Source organism: Eurytemora carolleeae, unplaced genomic scaffold (assembly GCF_000591075.1).
Source record: "Eurytemora carolleeae unplaced genomic scaffold, Eaff_2.0 scaffold472, whole genome shotgun sequence".
NCBI lineage: Eukaryota > Metazoa > Arthropoda > Copepoda > Calanoida > Temoridae > Eurytemora > Eurytemora carolleeae.
Window position 1 is genome coordinate 128,442 of NW_019396392.1, and position 9,731 is coordinate 138,172.

General features: G+C 33.4%; 2 protein-coding genes across 2 annotated transcripts in view; both read left to right on the forward strand.

The window, feature by feature from the left end:
• The window catches only part of LOC111702338 (glutamic acid-rich protein), a 4,758-nt gene extending 1,266 nt beyond the window's left edge, over nucleotides 1-3,492 (forward strand). The window contains exons 2-7 of the mRNA XM_023473989.1: nucleotides 166-267; nucleotides 502-567; nucleotides 1,152-1,231; nucleotides 1,896-2,025; nucleotides 2,397-2,510; nucleotides 2,897-3,492. Coding sequence (XP_023329757.1) covers nucleotides 166-267; nucleotides 502-567; nucleotides 1,152-1,231; nucleotides 1,896-2,025; nucleotides 2,397-2,510; nucleotides 2,897-3,394 — 990 coding nt within the window. The 3' untranslated portion in view covers nucleotides 3,395-3,492. The remainder of the gene's footprint in view (nucleotides 1-165; nucleotides 268-501; nucleotides 568-1,151; nucleotides 1,232-1,895; nucleotides 2,026-2,396; nucleotides 2,511-2,896) is intronic.
• LOC111702339 (40S ribosomal protein S12) lies at nucleotides 3,464-6,433 on the forward strand. Its single transcript, XM_023473990.1, has 4 exons — nucleotides 3,464-3,664; nucleotides 4,338-4,451; nucleotides 5,592-5,732; nucleotides 6,332-6,433. The coding sequence occupies exons 1-4, from the start codon at nucleotides 3,515-3,517 to the stop codon at nucleotides 6,353-6,355; spliced, it is 429 nt and encodes a 142-aa protein (XP_023329758.1). The 5' UTR covers nucleotides 3,464-3,514; the 3' UTR covers nucleotides 6,356-6,433.
• The last annotated feature ends 3,298 nt before the right edge of the window (nucleotides 6,434-9,731 follow it).

Here is a 9,731-nt window from a genome sequence, read left to right on the forward strand (position 1 = left end):
CCCCCCTATAAAATTTTTATGGCGTTAAGTTTGGTGTTTGGGCGCAGCGCCTGTCCTAGCCGTAGCATTCGGTCCACAAGTCTGTTCTATCCTCAGTGGAAATTACACTAACATGACCCTGAACAACCTAATAACATAGTTGCGGCTTAAAATTTATTATTTTAGATAGATGCTGCAGAACAGGCTCGTAAGAAGGATCAGGATGGAAGAACTTTATACGTCAGGTTCATTGGGGAACAACTACCTACGTCACAAGATGAAATAAAGGTTAGTTCTCGTTTGTCCAGTATCCCCTGCTAATAACTACTGCATTTTAAGTTATTATAACTAACCATATTCTTGTCAGAGTTAAAATTAGAATATTTTTATGAAAAATATCGCATGTCTGAAACCGGATCTGGGTTCATCTTGTCTGGGGCGAATCCAAGATCCGGATCTAATTAAAATATATATTTAGCACTGCATACGGTAGCAATTAAGTTTTATAATATTTATTTTCAGGAATTGCATTCTGATATAAAGTTTGTACGTACACCTCGAACAGCAGGGAAGAAGAAAGATGATCAGGTAGGACAGACTTAAAATAAATTCCCCCTTCTTCGAGGTTTAGTTCGTCTACAAGGATATTGTTCACTCACAGGGGTGTATATTTTTAAGATTTACCTCTCTTCCAAATATTTTTAGAAGTTCTCTGGGATGGATTTATCAAATTTAACAATAAAATGAAAGATTGTTTGCTTTTCCTACTGTAAACCTGAAAATATACTGACTGTTATTTTTCATTTTCACCCTTGTATTATTATCATTACGGGTTCGTTCCTGATCATGTTATTTATGATACATATAAATCATGGGAAATTAAGAAATATAGCTCATCACTCTGAAATTTAGTGAAACCCATATCAGCTAGTTTTCTAAGTTGTTCAAAGAGAGGGGGGGGGAACTTTTTTTTTAATAAGGGTTCTCTGACTAAACTGGAAGCTGTAGATTTTTAGGTTGATCATTATTTCTTCGAAACTTCAGATGTTAGCATTAAACATGGTTCGTCGGGTTTTATCGTAATATGGGGGCAGGGAAGCGCCCCCCCCCCCCCCNCCCCCCCCGGAACCCAGGTAGGGTTAAAAAAAATAATGAAAATGTTCTCGTTTTAGAAATTATACAAATATGCCTTCCTTGAGTTTTCTAACGAGGAGGAGTGTATCAAAGCCAAGAATAAGCTTGCAACTACAAGGTGAACTGAAGATACCTTTATAAATGATTGCAGCATTGCTTGTACTTGTATAACTACTGTACTGTGTACATCATTGTACTGTCTACATCATTGTACTGTGTACATCATTGTACTGTGTACATCATTGTACTGTGTACATCATTGTACTGTGTACTTATTTTACCATTGTACTGTGTACTTATTTTACCATTGTACTGTGTACTTATTTTACCATTGTACTGTATTTAGTTTTACCATTGTATTGTACTTGTACAATTAGTCATTGTACTGTGAACCTATTATACCATTTTACTTTGTACTTGAAATCATTTTACTTGTACTGTAAACTCACTTCTTCCTTGTGAGCACAGTCATTTTACCTATTCTACAATGTTTCCTTATTGTTGTAATTAGCTAGCTTACTGGATTTAGTTTTATAATTGGGACTTTTTCCCTTCCCCTGCCCTAGTAACAAGGGGAGTCAACTACTAGAAATAGCATTGTTCCCCCCCCCCTCATTATTGTTAAGAATTTCCTTTCTCGTAGGAGGGTTGAACATTTTTACTGCTTTAATTGCAAACTAGCCATTTTGCCACTAAATACTTTTTCTCCTTTTTTTTCTTTTTCTTGAATTTTCTTCCTGTTTTTAATTTTACAAATTGGAATTTAATATTTCATCTTTTAGGTTCAAAGGTTCGGAACTTTTCCTTGACTTTGTCGGCGAGAAATCCCGCAGTTACAAGAAGGAAGAGAAAGCTCAGAAGTTAAATCCATGTCGATTGTTCGTCTGTGGGTTAGCTCCTGGTGTAACTAAGGTATGAAAAAGTCTTTAAGAATATATCTACTATCTACCCTTCTCACATGAAAATTAATGTTAATATAATAATTTTGATCATAATTGTTTTACGAACGAACCAACACCATGATTCCGCCGTTATTAACTGGCATTTCAGATTGCAATTCCCTAAAAGGGACTAAATTCGTTATTACAATTGATACTCCATTTATAGCGAAACAAGTTTGAGTTTATTATATGTTGGTTCTTAGGAAACGGATTTATGGCACTTATTTAAATCGTGACATGTTTATCTCATAAAATTTTCTTTTTATGATTATCATTAAACTCTCTCTCAAAGGAGCTGTAGGTGGTATGAAGGTGAAACTTAAATTGATAAATTTTGTATAGGGTGCGCTGAAAGAAATGTTCCCTAAATGCTCCCACGCTGAGATACCGAGCCAGTCTGCTAAGAAAGGGACACCCTTCGGCTTTGTGCAGTTTTCTTCAGCAGGAGATGCTAAGGAATGACGCCATATTTTATCAAATGCCTTATAAACAAAATTTCACAAAGAGATTTTACATTGCTTATGATCTAGATCAATAAACCTGGACATTCACTCGGTTAAAATATTACCCCCCCTCTTCATTCATCAACCTTTTTTTTCTCCAGTTCATGTTAAGAATTAAAATAATACAGTTGGGTGGGTTTCTTACTTGAGATTTATGTGAAAAATTCATGTTTTTGTTGGCTAAAAGTATTCAAACGAAAGTAAGAAGTTACTACTTGAAGTCGACAATTGTTTCATGTTCTTCCCATTCTTCGAAACCCTTTCCTTTTCTTAACGACAATTTTTAATCTTGAACGAAATTTTTTTTAATTTTTGCTGATAAATTATGGGTTTGCTTAGTCTGCGTTTGATGCTGCTCAAAACCTGGACATTGCTGGACACAAGATCACTGTCTTGTATGCCAAGGTTTCTGAGGATAAGGACAAGATCATTGAGCATAAAGCCAAGAAGAGGAAAGCGGCAGACAAGAAGAAGGCTGAGAAGAAAAAGGCGAAGATAGCTGATACAGCTGAAACTGCTGCACAAGCTTCTGATTCAGATGACGACGAGGATGAGGATGAAGAGGATAAAGAAGAACAAGAGGAAGTTAAATTCAATCCTAAGAAGAAAGGTTCTGCTGCTCCTGTTGCGGATGCAGAGGCAGACACCGAAGAAGAGGATGATGAAAATGATGATGATGAAAATGATGATGATGAAAATGATGATGATAACGATGAAGATGATAACGATGAAGATGATGATGATGATGATGAATTTGAAGATGCTGAGAATACTCTTGGAGATGATGCCGCTGGCGATGATGACGACGACGACGATGATGACGATGATGATGAATAAGATCAATCCACTAATTTCTCCATTCGTATTCTGTACCTGTACTTATTTGTTTGAATTTTCATTTATTTGCCTTGTTAATAATTTGATTATTTTCAGAAGAAACTCATCTAGGAACTCAACATGTCTGATGTAGAGGGAGATGATGTCCCCGTCGCCGCCGCCCCCGTCGTCGCAAGCGGTCCCATGGACATCAACACCGCCATCGCTGAGGTTCTGAAGCAGGCGCTTATCGCCGATGGGCTAGCCAGAGGTCTCCGAGAAGCTGCTAAGGTATTTTAATTGATATTTAAACTCCATTTTATAGTGTTAAGTCCGATACACAATGCTTAGTCTGTCTAAAATATTTTATATAACAAAACTGTAAAAACGTTTTCTTCCACACTATGAATAAGATTAAAGTTGAAAGGGTACCGTTGTGAATATCCCTCTTTAAAAATACAATTGTATCTTTCAGTCTTGATGTGACTTGTTTCTACTTAATTATTATAAAAATATTTTAAGTTAGAGAAATTCTTAGAAGGTTAATTTAAATTAATTAATATCGTAATTTTTACGTAGTTTTTTGGGGTTAATTCTAAATTTGTTCATTAAAGACTTATTTTAGGGAAAAAGTACTTCAATAATTCAATTTTTTTTTTTTTCATTCTTGAAAAATTGTTTCCTCCTCTTTCCCTTCAAAATTTTCCTTGGAAGATGGGAATGTGTTACGAGGGTTTTATACGTTAAATAGGGGATACTTATTACTAAATGATTTTTAGGGAGAAAAAAATAGTTGTTGGTTCAAAGGTTTTAATGAGGACAAAAAAATGTACGTTTTTTCTCTCACCCCAAAACATTTAAAATAATATCTCGCGGAAGTGGGGGGGGGGGGGGAGATCTCGAAATTTTTCACCTGTCCCATACTTTGGACCATCTAGAAATTAATATTATTCAATGTTTTTAGGCTCTGGATAAAAGACAGGCCCTGCTGTGTGTTCTATCTGAGAACTGCGATGAACCAATGTACAAGAAGTTGGTTACAGCTCTCTGCTTGGAGCACAACATCCCTCTAATCAAGGTAATTTTCAAGAGGTGGACGCCAATGCTTAGGATCCTTTTATATTGATTCTGGATCCACCCTGAGCCCGCGATTTAAAAACTTTGGCTCGAGTCGTAATTCCTTAAACCCGACTGTAAGACCCAATCTTTGACCCAACAATGAGGACAGCTTGTGTCACGTGATTGACAGCTTTAAGATTTCGGCTCGACTTGCGGAGTTAGGCCCAATGAAAATGAAATTGGCTTTGCTGGTTTTAGTAGCTCAATGTTGATCTTGTTCTCATAAAAACCGGGAATCCGCCAATTCCTTCCATGAAAATAAGATGCAGCTTGAATCCAAAAGCTCAAGCTATAAATAAGGCCCAACGACAGCAAAGACACCAAGCCGTATTTTCCCGAGTTTTTAAATCGCGGGCTCTGAAGTAATGGATCCGGATCCAAATCCAGGCCATGAACGATGATTTGCTGTTTTTTTCAAAAGAACTTGCAAACTCTTTTCCCCTTATTTTTACGCTTAAATTCAATTAATCTATAAGAAATAAGAAATTATTGGTCTTAATTTTAACAGTTCAGATATGGGTTTGAGAAAAAAGTGTTGTTTTAAGATATGTGTGACGATTATTTAGTTTCTAATGGCCACAGTAGAGTCTGTTTTAAAATCTGAATCCAGTTTTCACTCTTTTCGCTATTCATTTAATCCGTCGTAGGTTTTGTTACCTTGATCCAATGTAGCTGGACCAGAACGCTTAATATTAAAATAGTATTGGAATTTTCTGAGGTCAAAATCTCGCTGTAATGTCACGTTTTTCTATGCCTGTCTTTTTGCTCACATTGTACACTCGCACATTTCCTAACAATTAAAACGAGGATTATACAAATTTCAATAAAATGTTTAAAGGATTTGAGTCTTTACCACAAACTCTGATTTTCTATTCCTTATATCTTTTTATTACAATGACTTAGACCTTAGATATTTCAAACTTTGAATTGCGGTAAAACAAATAATCCAAGTTTAAAATATCTTCCGGTTTCCGAAATAAAGGGATCAGAAAATTTAATTTTGTGGCAAAAACTCAATTCCTTTTTCTTGAAAAAAAGATTAAGAAAGTTTAACTCCGTGTTATATTCTAAATCGATATTAAGTTCTTGTTTGTATCAGGTTGACTCTAACATGAAGCTTGGTGAATGGGCTGGTCTCTGCAAGATCGACCAGGAGGGAAACGCCAGGAAGGTCGTGAAGTGCTCCTGTGCCGTAGTCAGAAACTGGGGACAGGAGACTCCTGCTCATGACGTTCTTCAGGTTTGTTCTTGATATTTTAAAGGGACTGTTATAGACATAATTATAAACAATTCAATTTATACAGAACCATGACCGATTAACGAGGGTTGTATTTAAATCATTGTCTGAGTAAAATTATGGGATTTATTCTCATTTGCAGTTTTCTGCAAACTAAAGCTTGCGCCCATTTGTCAAGCGAGAAAAAATGAAATATTCAGAATTTAACACTTCAAGAAAAAGCATCATACTATAAGTATAAAATTTAGAGAAAGGAAAAATAAATGATTTATATTCAAGAAAATATGTAACAGTAAATCCAACATGTCTGCCTTTATAAATGGAGTCACTCGTGAATTCTTGTACAACTTTAAGTCATGACTGTTAAAATGGGGAGTAATTCCAGAAAAATTTAAATCCATTAGTGTTACTTTTTTTCCGGGTCATGTGTTAAAAATTGGAAATTTAAATTATTTTCACCGCTTGCATCAGGAAATAATATGCGGTAATTTGTTGTTGCATTTTTAATTAATATTTGCCGATATCTAGTATATATTGGCGTGCTCTAAAGAATTATTAAAAAATACGCTTAAAATGTTAATAATATTTTAATTATTTTTCAGGAATATTTGAAGTCTCAGCGTTGAAAGAACTCTGTGCTGCGGCGTGGACAAGAATTATGTTATTGTATTGTTAAAGACAATAAATTCTTGTAAAACCATAAATATCTTTTCTGATTCTTTCAGATATAATGGAGAAAGCTAGTGTGAATAAGATACTTGTCAGGCAGGATATTCTTAACCATTCTGAAGAAGATTTGAGGATTTACTTTATGTCGAATTGCGAATTTTCTTAAATTTTGGCTGGTTATTGACATATGGTTCTCGTGAAGAGTTAGTGACAGTACATCAGAGTTGGGAACTTTTGTGTTTGATAATCAAAATCCCGATATCCAGTGGACAACTTTTATTTGAGTATAAATGGTTGATGTTATCATTTTAGTTAACATCTCGGGGATAAGTACAGAACGGATCAAATAAAGATTAAATTAATCTGAAGACTAACAGGAGATCGCGTTCAAGTACTGATTTCTTAATCCACAATACAAAAGTTTCCAGCTCTGAACTGGTATATAACTTTTCAATTGTGTTATGGTATCATATATGCCTCGGGTGGATTTAAGAAAATTTTAATAGTAGTAGCTTTTTCATGCTGGCATAGCGACTTGGCCAATGTATAGTACAGTGATATTCACAATAGTTGAGAATAAAACTATTACTTTGAACACTTCGAGTTTTATTCTTATTTTCTTATCGTTACGCTGATGTTGGCTTTGAAAATTGTCTTATTTTGTATTTTTTTTTTTGGCAAAGATTGCAAAAAGTTTATTAGTCTCTTTTTTTGTTAACTTGCACACTACAGTTTGCACTGAAATCAATATTGGTGCATAAAATTTTATTTGGACTAACAAATTTAAATTTTATATTGCTTATCAATTAGTCTAAATGGAGTGAAAATTGGTTTCTAACATGTGGTTTTTCCTGAGCGTTTATCGCCTAAATAGTCTCATTTGTGCAAATGTGCATGCAATCAAATGCGTCAAATTGTTTTTAAAAAGTGGGTTGTCTGGAGTGGTAATAATTTAATATTGTCAAAAATTCTTATTTTTTATCTAGTTTGCGACCCTGTATAGTTCAAGCACGTGTTCATATTATCCATCATCTTACAAACACAATCAAGGAATAGTGCAGAAGAGTTTTTATATTTTTCAATCTTTCTTTTTCTAAATGTTGTTCTCAAAAAGGTACTGAAGCATTGATCTCCATCTTTTTTAATTCCTTTCCCGATATCCCGCGTTGGTCATACCCGATAGGGATAACTTGATTAAGGGGTCAAGGATTTATCCTCACATTTAAGATTTCAAGATTAAGCTTTCAAGATTTAACGATAGTCCACTCATAAGTTCTGACCTCAGTTCATTAATTCTTGTTAATATCATGAAAATTAAATTAATTAGATAATTTCTTTAATTTGAATTCCTGAAAAATCAAACTTATTTCATAAAACCTTGTTTTTAAATTATTTATTTATTTTATCTCATTGCAGTAAACTTTCTTCCAACTTTGCTTGCTTCCGATTCCATTAATTTAATAAATCAAGTCTAACTTTAATTAAAAGTTTCTTGTATAAGAAGATTCTATCTGACAATGAACAATTAATGAATTAAATTAATTCGAACGCTAATTAAAAATTTCCAGTAAAATAGAATTTTGACAGATTTAATTGTTTACCAATAGATCCTTTTTTCTGTCAAAAAACTTTGCAAAAAATAATGCAGAATCCCAGATATATAAATACATAGACCGTCATAAGTTTATTGATAATTTTAAAAAAACTTCTTTTTATTTTTAATTCTAGGTAAATTAATAGCCCTGAAATATGAATTCAATCAATATTTTAATATTTAACTCATTTTTCCGCGGCATTTGATCTTAAATATGTAATACGACATTATATTAACTCTTGCTATGTATTCATATATCTGGGATTCACTTTATTAGACATAAATAGCCCAATCGGGCTAGGGTTGATATTTAGAGTTGACCCACTGGCGCTGGGACGATTTATTATTCTCTTCTGAATCTATTAATTAATAGAGATTGAAAGACAGGAAAACTAAGACTGAGGAGCAGAAAATTGAGAATGAAAGGTTGGACTTTAAAATTCTTATGTTATGAGTAATTTTTTTTAAAACTTTAACCCCGTATTAGACTAAAGCAAAAGCAAAATCTTGATAAAAGAAAAAGTTGTCGGAAACGAATCAGAATCAATTAAAAAACTGTTTCAGGAAGATTAAGAGGTTTGTTGATGAAATCCTTTTCATCAAGAAAGTGAACAAGGATATAGTAGGTAAGTCTGATTCAAACAGTGCTATGGATCCGGTTCCGTTGGATCCGCAACATTTCATGGCTTCCATGAATCCGGATCCAAGGGGCAAAATATTAAGAACTAAAAAAACCTTATGCTCTCTAAACCCAAGTCTGAACTGTTGTAAAAATGATTCGTCAGGTTTTAGCATAAAAATTCTTTTGTTAGACAAAATCAATAAGCTAGATTTTTTATTTTAGCCAAGTTTCTTCTGACAAATACAATAAGTTTACTAGTTATATTTTAGCCAATTTTGAGCTTACAATTAGTTGAGCATTTAAGATAATTTTGCCAAGCTCACGCTGACAAATATGATGAGCTTACAAATTATATTCAAGCCAAGGTTTTTAGGGGCAACTCAATGAGATTATACATTATATTTTAGCCAATTATGTGCTGACAAATATTATAAGCCTACAAGTTATATTTTAGCCAAGTTTCTGCTGACAAATACGATTAGTTTACTAGTTATATTTTAGCCAATTATATGCTGACAACTATAAGCCTGCAAGTTATGTTTTAGCCAAGTTTATGCTCACAATAGTTGAGAATAAAACTATTACTTTGAACACTTCGAGTTTTATTCTTATTTTCTTATCGTTACGCTGATGTTGGCTTTGAAAATTGTCTTATTTTGTATTTTTTTTTTTGGCAAAGATTGCAAAAAGTTTATTAGTCTCTNGATGAATGGATATATTTTTATCACTAATCAATTCTTTATAATAACTTATCAATTGGATTATTTAAATTATCAGAGGTCAACTTGTTGGAAATGATGGAATCAAGAAGTTATCTGTTTTCTGTACAGTCTCAAGTATTTTCCCAAACAGTCTGAACTCTACAAGAAAGTGAATCTACGCTGTAGATTAACGCGATTTCACACTTAAGCTTTTACCTCTGAACAGATTATCTGATAAACCTTTAATTAAAACTATTTATTTAACTTTTTCGATCCAATAAATATTTCTAAAAATTTTACTTTTCGTTGTTGTACATTTTTACTGTTCAACGTGCATATTTTTACTCAACTCAAGACGGAATTAACAGCAGAAATTTGTTAAATTTGATTTTTTTTTAACAAATTAATTGTGTTTT